General features: G+C 45.1%; 1 protein-coding gene across 6 annotated transcripts in view; it reads right to left on the reverse strand.

Annotated features, from left to right (window-relative positions):
* Window positions 1-4,835: 4,835 nt before the first annotated feature.
* The window catches only part of HHATL (hedgehog acyltransferase like), a 91,067-nt gene continuing 73,482 nt past the window's right edge, over window positions 4,836-22,420 (reverse strand). For all 6 annotated transcript variants that reach the window (XM_085872691.1, XM_085872696.1, XM_085872695.1 and 3 more), the window contains 2 exons: window positions 16,831-16,975; window positions 4,836-5,963 (listed from right to left, as the gene is read on the reverse strand). In XM_085872691.1, the coding sequence (XP_085728817.1) occupies window positions 5,851-5,963; window positions 16,831-16,975 (258 nt within the window). In that variant the 3' untranslated portion in view covers window positions 4,836-5,850. The remainder of the gene's footprint in view (window positions 5,964-16,830; window positions 16,976-22,420) is intronic.

The following is a 22,420-nucleotide window of genomic DNA, read 5'->3' on the forward strand; positions in this document are numbered from 1 at the left end:
GCATATGAGCGATGACGTTTTCCTTTGCCCTCGTGACTGCTTCGAAAGCAGTTGGTTATTTTATGACTCGGTGTGCTTTACAAAGGTCAAATGGTTTCTCTTTGTGCGTTTCAAAGCAAAATATATTTGATAACACCTGATTTCCAAGCCGTTCGCCGTATTCACATTTTTTTTCTCAATTACAGAGCCACATTTTTTCCACCTGTCACATGACAGACGATTGTGTGTGTGTGTGTGTGTGTGTGTGTGTGTGTGTGTGTGTGTGTGTGTGTGTGTGTGTGTGTGTGTGTGTGTGTGTGTGTGTGTGTGTGTGTGTGTGTGTGTGTGTGTGTGTGTGTGTGTGTGCTGTTCATAAAACATAACATATTCTCTGCTCACTTCCCCTTCCCCGACAACTGTCATATATATATATATATATATATATATATATATATATATATATATATATATATATATATATATATATATATATATATATATATATATATATATATATATCTCTCTCTGTCTGTCTTTGTCCCATCCTCGCTCCACCCCCTCCAAATTCAGTGCAGCATCCTCCCACCTCCCATCTATCTATCTATCTATCTATCTCTCTCTCTCTCTCTCTCTCTCTCTCTCTCTCTCTCTCTCTCTCTCTCTCTCTCTCTCTCTCTCTCTCTCTCTCTCTCTCTCTCTCTCTCTCTCTCTCTCCGAACGTATCTGGATGGTGGTTATCTCTGAAAATCTCCAAATGGTGATTATTTCTGCATGTATCCGGATGGTGGTCATCTCCGGACGTGTCCAGATGGTGGTTATGTTCAGACAGAACCCTCCCCTCACACTGCTTTAACTTACCCTCCTCTACTGCTGCCTTCCCTTTCTGCACCCCTCCTTGCTCCCCCCTCCTTCCTTGCTCCCCCACCCTGTCTCAATCTCCCTCACACCTCACTCCCCCTCCTTCTTCGCTCCCCTCCCCTCACCCTATCTCCTCCCTCCCTTCCCAATTTCTTACCCCCTTTAATATTCCTGTGAGTGAAGCGACGGGTTGTATTTGCTTGTTGAGTATATAGTAGCAAAGGAACCTGGCGTTACCGGGCAACACCAGGTCTCTCCTCCCACCGCTTCCCCTCCCTCTGGACTCCCAGCCCACCACCTCCCCTCCCTCCCCTCACCTCCTCTCACCTCCTCCTAACCCTCCCCTCCCTCATCCCACCTTAACCCACTGTGTCCTCTCACCCCACCCCTCCTTCTGGACTCCCACCTCACCCTTTCCCCTCCCTCCTCCCACTTCCCCCCCTATGACCAACCACCCCCCCCCTCACCAGTGATAGGAAATGTGAATGGGCATTTCAAGTCCCATCACTACCAACACCCTTCCTTCCCACTAATTCCAAACTGACTTTCTAAGCTTGTTCTGGACCTGCTCATGAGATCGAAAGGCTTGTTCTGACCGACGGTTTTTATCTCTGTGCTGTATCTAATGCTTGTTGTGCTGTATCTAATGCTTGTTCAAGTTCTCGGGTTTCTGAATTTACACGCTCACTAAGCTTGGCCGCAGTGTTGGACAGCCGTATGGTACCGAGTCACTCTGCACCTTTTGAAAGTATTAATGCAAGATTTCTGTGTAAACAACACATTTTTCTGTTCTGTGCAAGATTTCATGTTCTCTCATTTGGAGCCAAAAGAGTCAAAGCTTTTTAAGTTCTGACTTGAGAGCCATGAACATGAGAAATAGGGATAATAAAAGAATACTGGATTAAAAAAAATATATACATATATATATATATACATATATATATATATATATATATATATATATATATATATATACATATATATATATATATATATATATATATATATATAGATATATATATATATATATATATATATATATATATATATATACATACACATCATCAAGGCTCGTGGACAACCACCTTATGAAATGGGGCAAATTTTTACACAACAGGAAGTCACATCATCATATTGGAAGTGGGCAATATCTCAAAAAAACGAAGGCTTATAGACAGCAAGGGGTTGCACCACTGTGAACATCATGTCAATACTACCTGACCTAAAATGTGTATTGCAAATCCAGCTCTTATTTTTACCCTGATCCATCCGTCACTCCACTTTTTGGCAACCAGCCAGGTGAGCCACATAGTCCATGGGCCAAGGCCCTAATTTTCATGAATCGGTATCGGATTAGTGGCAATTGTTTATGATGTTTTTCAGTTGGGTACATGTCTCAGGCATCATTTAAGCCTGGGTCGCCCTCGTAATATGGTAGCTTAGCAGTAGTTACCCTTGATTTTCTGTTTTTAATCAGGAAAAAATTAGGAAAATTGAATTTCAGCTTCAGGACATGCAAGATGTTTATAAAAATGATCAAATATATTTATATTTTGTTACAGGTAATTGGTTGGTATGATGTAAATACAAAGATTGTCAATGATGTGGGTATATATTGAGAAATAAATTATATTATGAGAATTTAAGTCCCAAAACAATTGAATGGAAATGAACTTCCACAATTAACATACCATGCAAAATGCTGAAAACTCTTTACAATGAAGAAACAGTTGGAGGCTACAGAGCGTAAGGAATCACCCATCGACAAGCTCCATGAAATTGCAACTGTTAGAAGATCTATTAGAGAACAACCCAGTACTTCCAGGGTATATGAACAGAAGTGTATCCTGTGTCAGAAACAGAGCAAGTATATATCTGGGTCCAAGACCTGTGAAGTCTTGCAGAAATGCATAACTACTGGAGCAGATGCCAAACTTCGTGAAGTTGCTGTTAGTAAATTAGATGACAGAGTAGTTGCCTTACTTAGTAACGAAGCAGTAGCTGCAGAGGCTCATTTTCACAGGTTATGTTACAGAGCATATACCAAAGAAGATTATGTGAAAAAAATGTTCATCTACTGACAGTCCAGCTGAAAATGAGTGCTGTAAAATTGAGGACAAAGCCTTCCAGTATGTATGTCATTATATCCGGTGCAATTTATTTGTGAACCCCCGTGCTATAATGTTTAATGATCTCCGGACCATGCTGCATGAAAGAGTTGGGTTGTACACAGGTCTCAGATTCAACGAGGAAGAACCTGCGCCGCAAGTTAGAATAATAATTTCAGGATTCTGTGAACATTATTAGTGATGAGAAAGGTCGGCTTGTAATTTATCCAGATAGTATCTCTCAAGATAAATTAGTTCTTGACATTCTGAATTTACAGCAAGAACTAAGCATCCTGAAGTCAAATGAATCTGACAATAGGACAATATTGACAAAAGCAGCATTGATACTTCGTGCTGATATTTTGGCCCATAATCATACAGAAATATGGCCCCAACAGCAAGATGAATTGAACAATGCAGATGCATTCTTGTCTACATCTGTAATTCATTTTTATCGCACAGTAATAGCAGGAACATGTGGCGATGAAAACCTAACAGTTTCAGCCAACAGGCAAATCAAGTTCTTTGGGCAAGACCTCATTCATGCTGAAACTAGGGGAAAGTGAGGCCTTCACTTGCAGAATGTATCTGCCACAACTGCTAAGCTGTTGTGATATCAATGAATGTCGCTATCTGATGTCCTGCACTCTAAAAGGGGAAGGGGACTCTTCACAACTGCATCCATGTCATGATACACTGTATCAACACACTCTCCGTGCTAACTACCAGGCAGCCATTTGGAGATGTAGCTTAGAGCAAGAGATTTGTGCTCCTGATCCAGTTGGACATGGCTGGACTCTAGAAGACAACAGTGCCCTAGGTGTCAAGTGGATGACTGGATTGCCTGCTCCACAGACAGTTCTTGATCTACTGAGTTGTATCTGTTGTCGAGTTTGCAAAGCTCCACATTGCTCATGCATAGGAAATGGACTGAAGTGCACTTTGATGTGCAAGTTACAAACCTGTGAAAACAGACTACAAGATGATGAGGAAAATGATGAAGGACCACACTTCCATAAGGAAATGGATGAGGAATATGAGGAGGAAGATTGACTTTCTAAAGTGCGTTAGTTTATCGGTTTTGTAGTACTCCAAAGTGCTTTGGTAACCTATTAAATTCCTAGTGATGTTAACAAATAGACAAGAGTGATAACCAGTAATCTAATATGCCATGTCATGCTGTACAGTACATCATTAAGCAAATGGATGAAAAAAGCATATTTTTTCTAATTTAGGGGGGTAGGGTAGCTAAATGTAAAATATTAAAAAAGCCAAATATGTTTATGAATTTCTGATGCATTACCAGTTACTAGCAATAATTTAGGATGTTTTTCTTGCATAAAGCACAGCTTTATCTCCATTAGTTTTATAAATATTGAATAAAACGCCCATACGCAAAATCAAATGTGAGGCTTTTTTTTTGCTAATTTTGTGGTAAAAATGGAAAAATCTTAAAATTAATCATTTTTTTTGTGTTTACAAATCATTGTTAATTTATTTGATACATATTGAAAACAAGTTTTGGTCATTGTGGTCAATATTTTGTAAAATATTAATGAAATTTCTATTTTCATCACTTATACTACCTAAAAAACAGACTATCGAGGGTAACCACTATTAAGCTACCATATTGCGAGGGCTACCCAGGCTTAAATGATGCCTGAGACATGTACCCAACTGAAAAACATCATAAACAATTGCCACTAATTCGATACCGATAAACCCCATGGCCCATGGACTAACAGGAATGTTGGTCTTCTATTGTTTTTGCAGAAGTAAATTTGCAATCGTAATCTGCCTATTATTAATATTAATTTGCATTCACTTATTTTGTCATTAAACTGTCAATTGCCAGTCTGTAATTATTGAGCGGAAAGTAATATTCAACACTGAGCATTTCACCAAAAATTTATTTATAACTTTATTCAATGCAATTGTTATTATTTAAACATTTTGAAGTTTTAAGATGACTTCCCCAAAATAGACATTTGTATACAAATCTAGAACAGACCAAGAAAACCAGGACTCATGGCTACAGAATGATAGCTGCCCCAAAATGAATCAAAATATGAACTTAATGTCACATAAGAAAGACAATGGGCACGAATTCAATGAATCACACAGACAAATATTCTTTGTTTAATTTGGGGGTTTTTTTTCCTTCTGTTTTCATCATGTGAGTAAATGTAGTTAATCCCAGTCCATGTGGACATCTGCTTGAAGGAGATTCCGAAACAACATACTTCAGGACATTAAAGTTTGTGGAAAATCATTTAAAGGACATTTAAAATGAGAAGAAATTTAATATACTTTTGCAGGAGAGACTTTTATGGATGACATGTGTGCAACAAATGAATGATTGAATTAATCGTGTCCAACAACTGCGACACACACACACACACACACACACACACACACACACACACACACACACACACACACATACACACACACACACACACACACACACACACACACACACACACACACACACACACACACACACACACCAATCTGGAACTCAGTTGCCAATGTTTTGCACAGAATTGAGAGCGAGTGAGTAAAAAGAAGAAATAAGAATGCAAGAATGAAGAAATTGAAAATCTGCCTGCGATGCCTTTTCAGTGGGGTTTAAATAGCGTGATGTGAATATTCAGATATAATTTAAAAGACATGCGATAGCCATTTAAGGCAAAGCATTATACCTTCAGTCGTATGTAAAAAGCATGTACCTTTATGGAGCTTTGTGCAAGTGTGCTCCAAACTACTTGCAGAGATTGTCGAAGGCTAACGATGACTTGCTCTTGAGTGCAGAGACTTCTCATTTCAGATCATGTTTCTGGAAGATTTTGATGTCCATGGGGGCATTTCATGCAGGAGTGTTGAGATGCTATTCTTCGTAAACTTACTGGATCTTCACTTTCTCCTTCTCCTTCTCCTCCAAGCGATCCTTCTCCATGACAAGTTGCACACCGCAATACGTCACAATCCACACCAACAAGGTGGTGAGTGGAAAACCTGAGAAAACAAAACTAAACAAATCAGCCAGCAAGCTATCTTTCACACTGATCTGCTTTCAAATACAATATCTACCTAATTTTCTATCGCAGAGTGACGCTGTTCTTCAACTGAAAAATGTATTGTTTGTGCAAATGTGACTACACTTTTTGTTCTGTTTGTGCCAATTAATTCCCATGCAATTTTGTTTCTGCTTTTACAGCACATTTTGTTTGCATCACAAGCAGCCTGATTGGAGGTAGGGCTGAGAACAGTTCAATATCCTTTTTATTCCTCAAGGAATCTTCATCAACCATTTCAGAGGTTTAAATAACTATGAATCACCCTCTGCAGAAGGTATTTGCATTTGGGTCCGTTTGTTATTTTGCCAAAAAACCACATTTTTTTGCCAAGTATGTTGATCGGTTCAGCTAGCTTGTTACTTGGCAAAAATATTTTTTAAGGTTCATTTTATTTTTTTTTGCAATTTTTTTTGCCAAGTCTGTTGATCCGTTCCATTCGTTTGTTGGTTTGTTTGTTTGTCGGTCTGTCCGCTTGCCTCCAGCCCAAACTGCTCAGCCGATCGTTCTGAAACTTTCGGAGATGGGAGGTACCCTGCGACGTCATTACAACTGTCAATCGACGTGAGGTCAGCATCGGCCAAAAGGTAAACATAGGCCAAATTAATAAAATCGTCATTTTTCTTCCGACTGACTTGAAATTTGAAGAGGATTTGCACATTTGGTCATCAAATTCAACTACCCATTGTTTTTGAGGTCAATATAGGTCAAAGGTCAACAACTTGGGTACAATTTCTAAAATCCTCAATTGTGAACCTTCTCTCCCAAATGTCATGAGAGTGCCTTGGTTTGTAAGAGGAATCTAGCACAATAAACTTGAACCCACTGAGTGGCAGAACCAGACGTTTGCCCTTTCAATATAGTTGGAATGCTTCCTCTTCATTTCAATGCATTGTGGCAATAACTTGGCTAGTTTCATTCCAGAATAAGTGATCTGGAGATTTAGAAGAAAAAACAAAAAGGGAGGTGATGCAGTCAAAGTCATGGCATGGGTTTGAAGATATCTTTGCACAGTTGATCTCAATAAATCACAACTGAACGATTTTACATTCGAGATGAGAGCATCATCATGTCACTCACTATATGGATACTAATACATCGTTGTTGGGGAGCACTTTGATCCGCTAACAAATCAAATCACTTCAATAACGGCAAGAGATTCAGTCCCAGAACTCGGACAGATGGGTCTTATCATTGGAACACAGTTTGTGCCTCATGGAGCCTTCGGGGGAGCATTTCCATCCACATGCCTGTAATGCTGACATTTCCATAAAAAGGCAAGAGCTGTAAGGTGGGAAAATCACAATTAATCTTACACGTTCCATCAGGGTTTTATATTTGAAATTTATTCCAAATAAATTATACAGTATTTTGTTAAGCCTAAACTTTACTAATTGCATGGGAGATGTTCTAGCAGCATCATTAGAAATCATGGAATTAAAGTTCTGGAGTGTGCTTTGTGGAAAGACAAGGGGTGCGGAGGGAGTGGGAGTCAAAATTTCCATCATGTGTGTCCTGTAATATGCTGGTTTCGCAGGATAGCATATCAGTACGAACACTCATCTCTGAACTCTACGAACACTCATCTTTAGCCTGGGATAGAATTTCGACCTAGCTATCAACTGTCATCCTGGTGTTTCACAGGCAGGGTGATTCATCAGTGTGTGTGCTGTCCCTCAGATGGACGTTAAACTGGGCGTCCCATCTGCTGGCATAAAGGCCCAGGCACACCTTGACGTTTTAGCCAGCAATGGCAACATATCAAAATGTATGTAAAACGCTGGCTTACGCTGAACTTTTGATGTTTTTTTTTTTTAAAGATTCGGACGTATTCATAACGAGTTGGTCGTCTGCATAACATATTTGTAACGGACACAGAACGTTTCTTTGTCTTATAGATAACTTATACCAATGAATGCTTCACCTGTTGTCGGCGTTCACAACCTATGCCCAACGATAGTCTAACTTATGCATAGCGCGCTGCACGATTCACCGACGATCACATGGCGTAGCATATTAAAAGATCACGGAGATCACAATGATTCAAATCATAACCGCCGGAGAAATGGAAGAAATGGAAGAAATGGAAATCGCAGTCACACCTTGGCGATCTTGCCAGCGTATGCCGACCTCTGAAAAATGTGTCTAAAATGCTGGCGCACGTCGAATACGGTCTGGGTAAGTTTGGTATACGTGAATAGAACGCTAAAGTATGCTATCATATGTCGTAGTAAGTGGAGTACGTCTTGTACTTTTAAACGTGTTAAACATTTTACGACGTACTTGCCGTATGCCTCACAGGTTCTGCATGCGATGGGAATAAGTTGTACGCATGATATGCGATCGTTGGCACACGTCGACAAAAGTTACTTGTAAGTTACTCATAAGGCGAAACATGTCGATGTAATGGTTAGCGTCAGTGATCCAGACTCCCTGTTTTTTTTTTTCTTCGGTATGACGGTGATGTTGACACTTCAATTTCTAGTGTGGTTATAATATAATATAATTAATAGGCTGCCGCTCAACGATTTAAATCATAACCGCACTAGAAATCGAAGTGTCAACATCACCGTCATACGGAAGAAAAAAAAAAAAACCAGGGAGTCTGGAACACTGACGCTAACCATTACCTTGACGTGCTTCGACTTATGATTAACTTACAAGTAACGTGTTTGGACGTGTGTCAACGATCGCGTAACGTACCTACAACACTTTAACTAATAGGTTAGAAATAAGTTTCGGGTACGCTCAACATTACCTCGACGTGTCTCGACATATGATTAACTTACACGTAATGTGTGTTGACGTGTGTCAACGACTGCATAACGTGCCTACAACTTATGGCCAGCGTAGCGGAACTTGTGAGTCATACGCTGGCATAAGTCGTATAATTTCAAGCATGCTAAAATTTGAGGACAACGGCAAAGTACAACGATGAAAGCCAGCGAACTACGACATATGGCAGTGTTTTTCAGCGTGCTCTTAATGTTATCAAAACTTACCCATAACGTATTCGACGTGTGCCAGCGTTTTAGACAATTTTTTCAAAAATCGGCATAAGCTGGCTAAAACGTCAAGGTGTGACTGGACCTTCAGTTGGTGGACGTTAAAAATCCCACTGTGTCCTTCGTGTCGACTAGGCAAGCTATCGCCGGCACCATGGCCAAATTACAAATTCCTGCTCTAACTACTGCTGGGAAGGCAATGACAAACCACCAATTATAACCCTTGCCAATAAACTGCTTTCGCAGCATCGACTCTCGACGAATAGTATGATACAGCTTATCATGCATATGCAATACATATTGTTATGGTTGTGTGGTTAGATAGAGGAATTTAAGAGGGAAGTTCGGATTGAATAGAGTTGTTCGGTCTGTGAACGTGTGGGAGGCATCTCGATGGAACTAAGTCGGGAAACTGTGAGCTTAAGTGTTCCGGGGGGTGGGGGGGGTGCTGTGTTAATTAGCTAGATAGTAAGAATAAGTTCCCCCCAGTATGTAGTCGCCCCTCTGTGACTTTTACCGATGTTTTTGTATTTCAGATCGGCAATAAAGGTGGGGAAACACGTCCCTAAAACTACGACACGCAAACATGCCGAGCAGGCAGAAAACCTGCCTCCAAGGGTAATGGCGGGCAAAGTCACGCCTCCGAGACTCATGATTGATTGGCATGACGTCAGCGGCTGGCCAGGCGTGCCGAGTGGGCGGTGGCCCCGCCTTCCCGGGTTTCGTGCGAGCAAGTCACACCCCGGAGGAGAAAACGTTGGCTGCGCATTTTGATTCTGAGAGGAGAGTGGAGCTCAGGGTGAGCACACGCAGGAGGCAGAGTTTAGTTGAGGGAAGGAACGTACACGGTCGAGAAAGAATGTAGTAAGGAGATGGCCTGTAAGGACATGGTTTTGTGGCTGGCTCTCCTTCGAAGCACGAAGAGGACGGCACAATTCTTGTTTTCGGCTTGAGGTGATTTGGCTCACGTGGTGAAGAAAGATGCTGGCCTTTGGCACTTTGTTGGGTCGTGAGGGATATAGGCATCAATTGGGAATGGATGAAAGAACTCTAGACCAACTGGATTCCGGAGGAGGATTTAGGCATCGACTGAGAGTGGATGAGAGAACAATGGGTTTACCAGGCCCTGGAGAGGGATGTAGGCTTCTGGGAGAGGAGGAGAGAAATTTGGGTCAACCAGATCCTGTAGGGGATTGCAGACATCGATCCTGCTGCCTCTTGCAGAATGTTTGTAGATGCAGTTATTGTGGTTGTTCTGATTATTTGACACCTGATTGAGGGTGTGCTTGAAGTCTACGATTACACCCACACATTATCAAGGGTGATTTACAAGATTTTCGAATAATAGGCAATTTTTTAAAATAATAAAAATAAAAATAGAGGAAAAAAGTTTGGAATCCAGGGAGTTTGAAAGCAAGGAATCCACAGGGGCAGATTGAAGGGTGTGAAGAAAATTTAGAAGGGGTGGATGACACTTTTGGACCCGACCAACCTGCGACGACTTATACTTAGGGTGAAGTGTTTTGATGCTTACTGTCCCAAGGGATCCATTTTGCAAGAAATTGGGACATGGGTAATTGGAATGGGAGCAGGTGAGTGACTCAATGGTCGGTAAAGGGATTGGTTTTTTGATAACCAGAATTGGCTTGTGGAGTTGAAGTCTGTTATGTGGGACGAATTGAATTGATTTGAGCAAGAATGCGAATTATAACATGTAAGCAGGCCATGGCAGTAGAGGAACATGATCATGACTATTTTGCATTGCATTGTTGGAGAATTGAATGACAGCAGGGGAGGAAATGAGATGTTGGACTGTGTGGGTGGGGAAGACATGTGGGTCCGCAGGAATGGATCAAGCTCTGGAGGAGCAGTGACTGCGGCTCCCCCTGAGGTAATTTGTGCCTGGCAGCTGGTAGTATCTGAGGCTGCATGAGATCCTGGATGTGTATGAGGCTGCGTGAGAGCCTGGATGTGTGGAGAAATGGAGACCCATTGGAGGGGAGGTCTGATTTGGGTGACCAGCGATAAGGAACCTCTGGCAAGCCGTATGAGGCTGCGTAAGATCCTGTATGTGAGGAGACCCTCTCTGGTTGGATATACAGTAAAAGATCTGTTAGGCTGTCAGGGACCGAATAGTTCGGGGGGGGGGGGCAAAGAAGTCGTATGTCGAGCGACTTGTCTTTGGACTGCGGACGCCGCAACTCGAAGTACCCCAACCATTATTATTGAATGGTACCTCACCGCTGCCCAGTTGAGGATCACACATGTGTAGAATAACATTTAAGCCATGGTCTTGCAGGGTTGGAATGAATGATTGATATTGAGTTTATGTGTGAGTGTGTGAGGGAACGTTCACTGAATCCATGTCACTAACCTGTACCAGAGACACAGGGCTCACAGAAATTTGGAATAGGGAAATTGGGATGGCCCCGCAGGTAATGTTTGGTATTGTGGCATCCACCGGGGAATGCAGTCTTCAGAAGGGGGATGTATAAACGTGTTACGGTTGTGGGGGTAGATGGAGGAATTTAATAGGGAATTTAGGATCGAATAGAGTGGTTTGGTCCGTGGACGTGTAGGAGGCATCTCGATGTAATTAGGTAGGGTAACTGTGAGCTTAAGTGGTATGCGTCACCACATTGGGAGGGAGGGGGGTGGTGCAGTGTTAATTAGCCAGGGAGTAAGAATAAGTTCCCCAGTATGTGATCGCCCCTCTGTGACTTTTCCCTCTGTTTTTATATTTTAAGATCGGCAATAAAGGTGGGGGAAACACGTCCCTAAAACAACTACAAGCAAACGTGCCAAGCAGGCAGAAGCCCTGCCTCCAAGGGTGATGGCGGGCAAAGTCACACCCCGAGGCTGATGATTGATGGGTGTGATGTCAAAGGCTGGCCAGGCGTGCAGAGCAGGCAGTGGTCCCGCCTTCCCAGGTTTTGTGCGAGCAAGCCACGACCCGGAGGAGAAAACGTTGGTTGTGCATTTTGATTTGGAGAGGAGAGTGGAGTTCGGGTTGAGCACACGCACAAATTCAGAGGAGAGTGGAGTTCAGGGTGAGCGCATGCACGAGGCAGAGTTGAGTTGAGGGAAGGAACGCATGCAGTCGAGAAATAACGTAGTCAGGAGATGGCCTGTAAGGACATGGTTTTGTGGCTGGCTTTCCTTGTACAGACGCACGAACAGGACGGCACGATTCTTGTACTAGTGTTGAGGTGATTTGGCTCATATGGTAAAGCAAGACGCTGGCTTTTGGCTCTTGGTTGGGTCATGAGGAACGGACTTCGAGCCTTGTGTATGTTAAATAGCGGGTCGGTTAGGACGATCGATGTACGAAGCAGCTGCACTGGGTCTCTGAGCCTTGGTGTTGAGTGCCGCTCACGGATTGCCTGGCGTACGTTTGTCCTGCTACGGAGGAAGCGACTTGGTGCGCGCATCTGCACGTGCTGGTGGAAGCACCTCAATTTCAAGATCCACAAAGACCACCTCTGGGCCAAGCAAAGTACAAGAACAAAGGAAGGGTTTTGTTTTTATTTTGTTTCCTTTGTCTGTATTCAAGTCCGTGTGCAGAGGCACCTCAACTTAGACAAATATTTACAAAGGACAATAATTCAAAAGGTAATGATAATAATGTGAAGTAAATAAAAGTCTATTTTCATTAAATGTGTTCATTTTAAGAAACAACAACGCAAGGAAAACTGAAAACTCCGTGGGAGTACCTTCTGTGCTGCTGTCCTTTGCAGGGGAGCTCACCAGATAACAGGTTTGGGGCAAAACCTTTGGGACCCCCATTCCTTGATGGGAGGAAATGCACGGGGTAAACATCCAGGGTCAGATTGCGGTGGTGTGTGGCAGAGTGGTGCTGAGGTGTCGTCCACCAGACGGCGGTCTCCTTGGGTTAACCTGAGGCAGTCCCTTCGGGTGGGTGCCTGGAATGTCCTATCCCTAAGAGAGGATGATAACGTGCCTCTGTTATCATCTGAGCTCAAGCGTTTGGACATTGGTATTGCAGCACTCTCTGGGGTTCAGAGACCGGATTGGGGTGAGATCATGGTGGGTGGTTGCACCTACTCTTGGTCTGGTCGCTCTGATGGTTTCCATGCCCAAGGAGTTGCTGCAGCTGTGTCTAATAAGTTGACTTCAATGATAATTGAGGTAACACCGGTCAACGAGCGTATTATGAGATGAAGGATTCGCGTCTTGTTTACAGGACAATTCAGGCATTGCGTTCCTCTAAGCCCATCCCTCGGTGTACAGCAGTTAGAGCAGAAGGTGGTGGGCTCTTGACAAAGGATGCCGAAGTGAAGACCCGCTGGGCGGTTACTTTGAGCTGCTGTACCAGGCTGACCCACCAGCTGTTGAATGATATTTCAGGGGTGTTCCTCTCCCTGTTGCTGACCCTCCAATCAACTGTGATCTTCCTTTGTGGAAACACAGGCTGTGGTGAACCAGTTGAAATGGGGTAAAGCTCCTGGGATCTGTGGCATCCATGCTGAACTTCTCAAGGCTGGTGGAAATACTGTACTTGTGTCATTACATGCAGTTATGTGCTCTGCCTGGAACACAGGCATCATTCCAACTGACTGGAAGAGGGGACTTGTTGTACCTTTTTGGATGGGGAAGGGTTATTGCCAAGACTGCAACAACTACCGAGGGGTGACGCTGCTTTCAGTGCCGGGCAAGGTCTTTGCTCAGATACTTCTTGAGAAAGTTCGCCACCATCTGCTTGAGCACCAGCGTCCAGAGCAGTCAGGCTTTACACCAAAGAGTTCAACGATTGACCGTATCCTTGCACTTCGGGTCCTCACCGAACACAGACGAGAGTTTCGGCAGGGGCTGCTTGCAGCCTACGTTGATCTGTGTAAAGCGTTCAATTCAGTGAATCGGGATGCCCTCAGGAGGATTTTCATTCATCGTGGGGTGACACCATAACTGATCAATCTTATGTCTGAACTATTCTCTGGTACTGAGAGTGCGGTGAGATGTGGTTGTACCATCCCCAACTTATTTCCAGTTGTTGCTGGTGTTTGTCAGGGGTCTGCACTGACCACCACACTTTTCAGCACTTGTATGGACTGGATTCTGGGGAGGATGTCGGAGAGATCAAGCTGCAGTGCATCGTTTGGGAATGTCAAGATGTCTGACCTTGATTTCGCAGATGATGCAGTCATCTTTGCGGAGAGTTTAAATATCCTTTTGGGGTCCTCAAGGTGCTGAATGAGGAGTCGGAGCCGCTGTGATTACAGGTTTCCTGGGTCAAAACGAAGATGCAGGCTTTCAATGACATCTTGGATGCTGCTATCTTATCTGTACCTGTTTGTGGTGAGGATGTTGAGGTCCCGGAAAGACTCACTTACCTTGGCAGTGATATCCATGTCTCCACTAGCTGTGAGCCAGAGGTCAATAGATGCCTGGGTCTGCCTGGGGAATCATGGATTTACTGGATCATGGGGTGTGGCACTGTTGGTACCTGTGCAGGAGGACGAAAGTCTGAGTCTTCAGGTCCTTGGTGCTTCCAGTCTTACTCTACTGTTGTGAGACTTGGACTCTGACCAAGGATCTGAGATGGAGACTTGATTCCTTTGGTACCAGGTCACTTCAGAGAATCCTTGGCTATTGCTGGTCGGACTTTGTGTCCAACGAGCGGTTGCTGAGAGAGACTCAGATGAGATTTGTTACCTTTTTTGTCATTTTTTTTTGCCAATCACAAAAAAGCCCAAGAGTATCAATTTTCGATTTTGCCAGTGACATCAGTCACACCTTGAAGCCATCTTGATCCAAACAGCAGTTTTACACAGAGAAACAGTGCATGTTGAGTTTGGATTCCGATACTGATTGCATTGTAATGAGCGACTCCAAAGGTTCTCAGAATGTTGAAAGTGATCAGCGGGATTTTGAAGAAACTATTGGAGACAAAATTAGTGATGGAAACACCTTCAGGAAAATTGTGGAGCCGAATCATTTTGAGCCTTGTGTTCAGAGGAAGAAGGCGGAAGTGTGGGAACAGTGGAGGTGGGGGAGGTGTGGTGGGTATTGTGGAGGTGATGATTGTGGGGGGATGGTGGAGGGGGGATGTGGTATGGCGGTGCTTATTGTGGAGGGGAGTGTGAGATGGTGGTGGGTATTGTGGAGGGGGTGTGGGATGGTGGTGGGAATTGTGGAGGTGATGGTTGATGGGGGACAGTGGGGGATGGTGGTGTGTATTGTGGAGGGGGAGTGGGAGATGGTGGAGGGGTTGTGGGATGGTGGTGGGTATTGTAGAGGGGGTTTGGGATGGTGGTGGGAGTTGTGGGGGTGACGGTTGATCGGGGATGGTGGAGGGGACAAAACGAACATTTTGTCTCAAAAAAATAATAATAATAATCACCTAATCACCCTGAAAATGTTGGTGTCCTCGGTCAAATTCTCTCTGAGGAGTTGATGATAATACACACATACTGTTGTTTCATAACATAACAGTGATAACCACAATATCTAGCTATCTCTGTTGTTTCATAGCAGTGCTCTGTAATACGTTCCGAGCACAAAAGCGAACATTTTCCACGTCCGATCAACACTCGGGTATTTTGGGCAAACCTCGTCCGACTCCTAGTAACCCTCGGATCTTTTGGCCGTTGGTGCAGCATGAAACCATCTTAGTTTGTATTACTCTACAAGCACTAAGGACGCATCATGCCTGGTGTTGGCTTATTGACGAGAGTGGTGGGCTTAGGATCCTCAGGTCCTGAGTTCAAATCCTGTTTGGCTGTTGAATTAATACCTGGTGGGGTTGAGTCAGCCTGCCATCCTTCTGAGGTCGGCAAAATGAGTACCAGCTTGCTGGTGGTATCCTGTGTCGGAGTGGCGACCCGTCCAGGATTGTGTCCAATAGCCAAGAAGACTGCTTAAGCAGCACCGACGCTCTGCACAGAGTATGTCCCCAATGGATGGATGGATTGATGGAAGGACGCATTGATGCGGCAGACTTGTGGAAAATCGAACATTTTTCGCTGTTTGAGTTAAATCATCTCACGATGTAACCTGTAGACAGTGTGGACGTGGTGGTCTCCTTCCAAGTGTGATGTCACAGCTAATCTGAAGAATAAGATTTGGACTTTTAATCGCAAACTTGCCTATTTTACAGTTCAGAAATCGGAAAAAGACATCAGGGGGATGGAGGATATTTTGTAGGGTATCAAGGGATCGATTAGTGTAGAGGTGGTCTGAGTGTTTGGGTTACCCTTTCAGGTTCTCGTTCTGTCTGAAAAGCGTAAGCCATTGTATGCCATAATGGTTGAAATCTACAGAACTTTGACCAAGGTATGCTAACTGCCTTGGGAAGCAAGGAGAATCCTTCGTTGCTTGGTGCAAAAGAGGACGAAGGGTTAATGCCTGAAACATCATATTCTCCCTGCGCCCCATCATAGTTTGCATACCTCACTCAATCAATGTTCTGTTAATTTTGTCGAATGCAGTACCTGTTCGCAGATGCAGAGAGACACTAGCCTTCATAAGCAAGACGAGTTCTTTATTCTACATTGTATGCTTTGGCCAGGCCAAATTATCTCCTTGTGTAATTGGGAGCTGCGTAATTAACACATGCCATGCAGTATCTGTACATGGGGGTTCTGGGAATTAGATATGGCGCAGGATTGATCAGACCACATTGCCACCTTTTGTGCTCAATTGCCATTGCATCGATTTTAATAAATACAGTTTTATCATCACTGTCAACAAATAAATAGCAACCAAACCAATGAAATGCATTGTATCATGTGGTTTTTCCAGCGTGCTTATACTGCGTCAGATCCAACCATAACATGCACTTACCATGGAAGAACAGCCTGCTGGCTGCCAGCTCTGCAAATGGAACGCTGTTGATGGACAGCACATTGTACAATATGATGTTCCAGTAATTTGCAGCACCAAACATCGCCCGGATACGCCGAGACCACTCGGGCGTTATGTTCTCAATCTAAAAGGCCACAGGGTGAGAATGTTCAACAGAGGTTTCCTGCAAGGAAATTGAACAAGAAAGCATAAAAAGAAAAGTATTGAGAATGGTTGTGGATGAGGATGACATGCACCGATGAAGGAATAGTACGGATCATGGTGGAGGTGGTGGTTTGTGGTACTGAACGATGGTTGGGAAACGCGAGGAGAGCTCGTGAACACAGCTCATCCAAAACCATATGCGAGATTTGATTTGACTTCTAATGTAACTGGCAGAATTCCTGCCCCACGGGTGATCTTGTTCCAACTGTGCAACATGTTTTCCTGACGCATCCCTTTATTCGGGTGGTGCATGGGGAACAAACCGCTGCCTCGATCACTCCAGAAAAGAAAATTAACCTGGGTTACATATGTGAAGCAAAAACGTGCCTCCTGCTCATGTGCATATATAATACATTGTGGTTATAGCTTGGATAATTGCAATTACACTGGCACATAGACTGGCACCAGAGACATGAAGCCTGAGACCTATAGGTACTGTTTTCTTCACAAGGCCCATGATGCCGAATCGCCTGTCGGCTCCAACCTTTCAATATTTGTGATCCTTTTAACAGTTGTTTAAGTTGTTCTACACTGAAAGGAACCTTATATAATAGGGAGGGCATGGTGATTGTGAATATGACACTTCTGAAGAGGCTTACACCATTGCAACAAAATGGCAGATGGATGATTTTTTTTTCAAGGTACAACTGTGGGTGGGGTCAGACAAGCTGTCCAAGCAATGGGTATAAAGCATACATACATACATACAAACATACATACATATATACACATGCAAACATACACACATACACACATACATACAAACATACATACATACATATATACACACATGCAAACATACACACATACATACAAACATACATACATATATACACACATGCAAACATACACACATACATACAAACATACATACATATATACACACATGCAAACATACACACATACATACAAACATACATACATATATACACACATGCAAACATACACACATACATACAAACATACATACATATATACACATGCAAACATACACACATACATACATACAAACATACATAAATACAAACATACATACATATATACACACATGCAAACATACACACATACATACAAACATACATACACACATGCAAACATACACACATACATACAAAAATACATACATATATACACACATGCAAACATACACACATACATACAAACATACACACATGCAAACATACACACATACATAGAAACATACATACATACATACATTACATAAAAACATTTATACATGCATACATACATATATACATACAAAGATACATATATACATACAAAGATACATATATACATACGTACATACATATATACATATATACATACATACATATATACATATATATATATATATATATATATATATATATATATATATATTGTTGCGGATTCGCGCCCGCCGGCGTGCGAACGGCCACGTAACTCGAATCGTGGCACGTCGCCCACCGGACGGACAATCCCGTCGCGACTCTCTCGGACTAACGCCGGGAACTAGTCACGGGTGGGCCTTTCGGCCTCACCACGATCGTGCCAATCGGCCCCCCCGCGTGGGATAGGGTTGCTCGCCAAATTCGACCTACCTAAGTACCCACACGGAGGGTAGACCGGGCGATCGCACCTCTCCGCAGGTCGACTTCGGACATGGGCCACTTTAAGCGACCCGTTCCGTACTATCGGGATAACCGAGCGGTGTTATCGTCGGCCTCGACGGTTCGATTAATTATTGGGCGTATTTAGCCCACGACCAACCCTTTACGTGAAGTAAGATGGAGATTCAATTAAAGAAAAGACGAAGCGAAACGGGAAAAACAGTTCAACATAAAGCACATTTATTTCGCGATGGCACACGGATAGCACACATATACAATTATACACCAAAAGCAAATGTAAAAGAAGAAACACCACAAATATACACAAAAAGCAAATGTAAAAGTGAAACACAATGCAGATCTACCACCGACTACTGAGCACACGGCAACACTTACACAGTTTTACTTCACAGACGGCGCCGACAACACATATACTCAAAGCAAAAGAAAAAGGGACCACCCTCAACGATGATGGGGGCAGACAGGCCTGGGGCCGAGACCGCGTCGAGCCTACCCGTCTGGTGATGAGCCGCAAAATGGCGGTGGCGCCCCGACTCCGCGGGCCTCACGGACAGTGTCTGGCAATGGGGTGGGAACGGGGCCCCCTACTCGCACTATCTCAGCGCGGGGGGAAACAGGAGGGGGTTGTTGATGCTCGGGGGGGATGAGGATATCTCGCTGGCTCGGGTCCCGCGACGAGCGACTCCACCACGACCTCGGTCGCGTTACCGGCCTCCCCTCTCCGCAGCTCCCCGACTCTGACACGAGCGCCCCCTCGACTGCCTTCGCCGCCGCCACCTCTCCAACTCTCCACAGCTCCGTCCAACTGCTTTCTCCGACTCTTCTCTTCACTGACTTCCCAACTCAACTTCTTCCAACTCTTCCCAACTCAACTCCTTTTTGGCGAGCGAACGCGGCCCTTTATAGCCCCCCGTGGCTTCGCTCTTTCACCTTCGACCCTTTACCTCTGGCTGGCTCCCCATTGGACAGAGGAAAAGTGGGCGTGAATGCTTTTTGATCCATGAATCTGCATATAGCGATATTACTCCGACGCACCTGGGGGCGGGGCCAAATCACCCCATGCTCGCTGATAGGACGGAACAGATGTGGGCGTGAGTCGTTTTTGATCCGATTTCTTCGGAAAGGCTGGTGTCTCTGCACCCGCTGCTCGGTGCGCGCCCTGCACGAGTCCAGTATCGGTGCCCACAAGCGGCGTGGGAATGACGGTGATGCGATGGTTGCGAGGGCGAGTTGTGACGGTAAAGGTCGTGGCTGTTGTTGTGAAGCGGCGTTGCGGTTGGTGGTTGTTGTGTGATGGCTGTTGAGATGTGGTTGGTGGTGGTAGTAATGGTAGTAATGGCAGCTGGTCCAAAATAAAGATAGTAAAAGAAAAACGGCTATCTAGAGGGGTCGCAGCCCGAATGAATGACATTTATTCCCTCTAAACAACGGGTTTGGGCCTAACTACACATATACTTACAGAGATATCTCACCTGAGGGACCTGAATGGTGGTTTGCGAATTTCGTCAACCACAACACTACCCCCTCCCCTTTTTACAGACCCGTCCCGAGTCGTCAAATTTTCGTGTGCCATCATGTGTAGTTTTCCCCTAGTACATTTTACCTACGGATCCCTGAGTGCGACATTCATGGTATTCGTGTCCCCAAAATAAATAACCTGAGGGCTGAGTAACTACCTAAACAAACTCACTCACACGGACGACTTAAATAAAATTGCCGGCGCTAAGACAGACATGCCGGGGGCGCACTCATATGTACAGTACATCTTAACCTTAACTTACAAATTTTACACTAAACCATGGCCCAGGATCAATGAACTCTGCAAAAAGAAAGCAGTTAGCAGGGAGCCAGGCTGCTCGCATGCAGTCTCTGGCTCAAACAATGCAGGTGATGGGGAACGTGGCCGGCCGCTCAATCGCAGTCCAAGGCCTTCCCTTTTTAACTGAACGCAGTGAACCACAACGGTGCATGGGCTGCACAAACGCAGTCTCCGTGCCAGCTCAAGTGGCACACGCAATGAACACAACGAATGGATGGATGAATGGATGGATGCAAACATGGTGCACGGGCCGCCACTGCAGGCCCGTGTTGCAGCTGCCAACAGGGCAGTTCTCGCAGCTTGCAAACTGTTGCTTTCTGATCCTGGCGCACATGGCAATGAACGGGGGGGGGGGCAAAGCAAAAATTGAACGGGGCTGGTGAACAGGGGCAGTGGGCATGGCATGGCAAAGGTGATCAGGCAAACACAGCCTGCAGAACAAGGCCGCTGCAGCAAACACAGCCGGCAGATGAACTGGCCGGCACAGTCCTTGAAGGAACACAGCCAGCAGATGATGTGGCCGGCACAGGCCTTGAAGCAAAACACGGCCAGCCGATGAAGTTGGCCGGCACAGGCCTTGCAGCAAAACAACAGCTGCCGATGAAGTGGGCGGCCTTTGCCTTGCAGCAACGCAGCCAGCAGATGAAGCTGGCCAGCCTTTGCCGTTCAGTGGAGGTTGGTGGAGGTAGTACGGTGGTGCTGGCCACTCGGAAGGCGGGCTCGGACCTACTCTACGGTCTCCCTCCCAACCTATCGCCTTTGCCTGTGACTGTCTATACCCACTCCCTTAATTTGTCAAACCCAAATTTAGCCCCAACTTTTTTTTTTTTACTTCCCCACTATAAATCGTCCCCTAACCCCCTTTATCGTCCTTGTTCGGCTAACCTATCCTGTCACCTAGCCTACTCCCAACCCCTACGTTCCCTTCCCGGAGGGGAACAAGGGAGAGCTAGCGTCCTGTGTCGAGGCCCAACGAAGCCTCAGGATGGCCTCCCCAGACTTCAGCGATCTAACCCAAAGTGAGTCCAGCGGCCCACAACGAGAGCGAGGGGATGGATGGTGCGGAGGGGTACACTTCCTATTCTACCCTATCCATTTAACTGTTAAACTACCCCGGGGCTTTCAACAAGCGCCTCTCGCTTAAACTATTGGTTCTAACAACCCAGATTCCCGTCGCCTGTGTTGGTGTCCTCACAATTTCGGGCCTCGCCCCCCAATTTTCTCTCCGTGCCCTCACACGGTCTCATGGCTGGGACGCGTGGCTCCCTTTGGCAGGCACGACCCTCTGCCGAATCTCCCGCTATGGCACCCCCGGGCACTACACTGCCTCCGAGCCTACCAGCTCCCTAAACACCGGGGAGTGCCCCCCATGGCACCTCCCCTGAAACGCACACGTGGCAGGCTGGCTTCCCAGGCCCCTTTCCGAGGGTCACCCGTGCCCACAACACTGCCCACGCGTCTAATGGCGCCCCGGGCACCCGCACCAAGCAGGCGCACCCATGCCCACTACGCTATCCCGGCCCCCCATGGGCCCTTGGCCTACTACGGCCGACTAGCCTGGTGCCCGGGGTACCCACTCAGCGATACTCACCTTTCGCAGCCACGCTCCTAGCCCGTCAACAGGGATCCTGCACCCCTCCAAACGGGTTTCGAGCCTACACTCCCACCAACAACAAAACAACTTCCATTTTTCAATTTGACTAACCCAGCTAACTCACTCTACACTGACCCCGGGGTCCCTTGGGCGGGAGTCACTCCTCTCCCCAATCACTCATCGCACCATGCATTCCCCATTCGCTCCATTCACACAGACCCGCTGGCCTCACTCACTCATCATGTACTCACCTCATAACTCTTCAACACACACACACACACCGCTGAACTCTGCCATCCTTCTAACTACCTCCCCTAACTAACTCGTGCTCCCACGTCG

This window comes from Eptatretus burgeri, chromosome 3 (assembly GCF_056783735.1).
Source record: "Eptatretus burgeri isolate ZD-2024b chromosome 3, Ebu_testis_v1, whole genome shotgun sequence".
Classification (NCBI taxonomy): domain Eukaryota; kingdom Metazoa; phylum Chordata; class Myxini; order Myxiniformes; family Myxinidae; genus Eptatretus; species Eptatretus burgeri.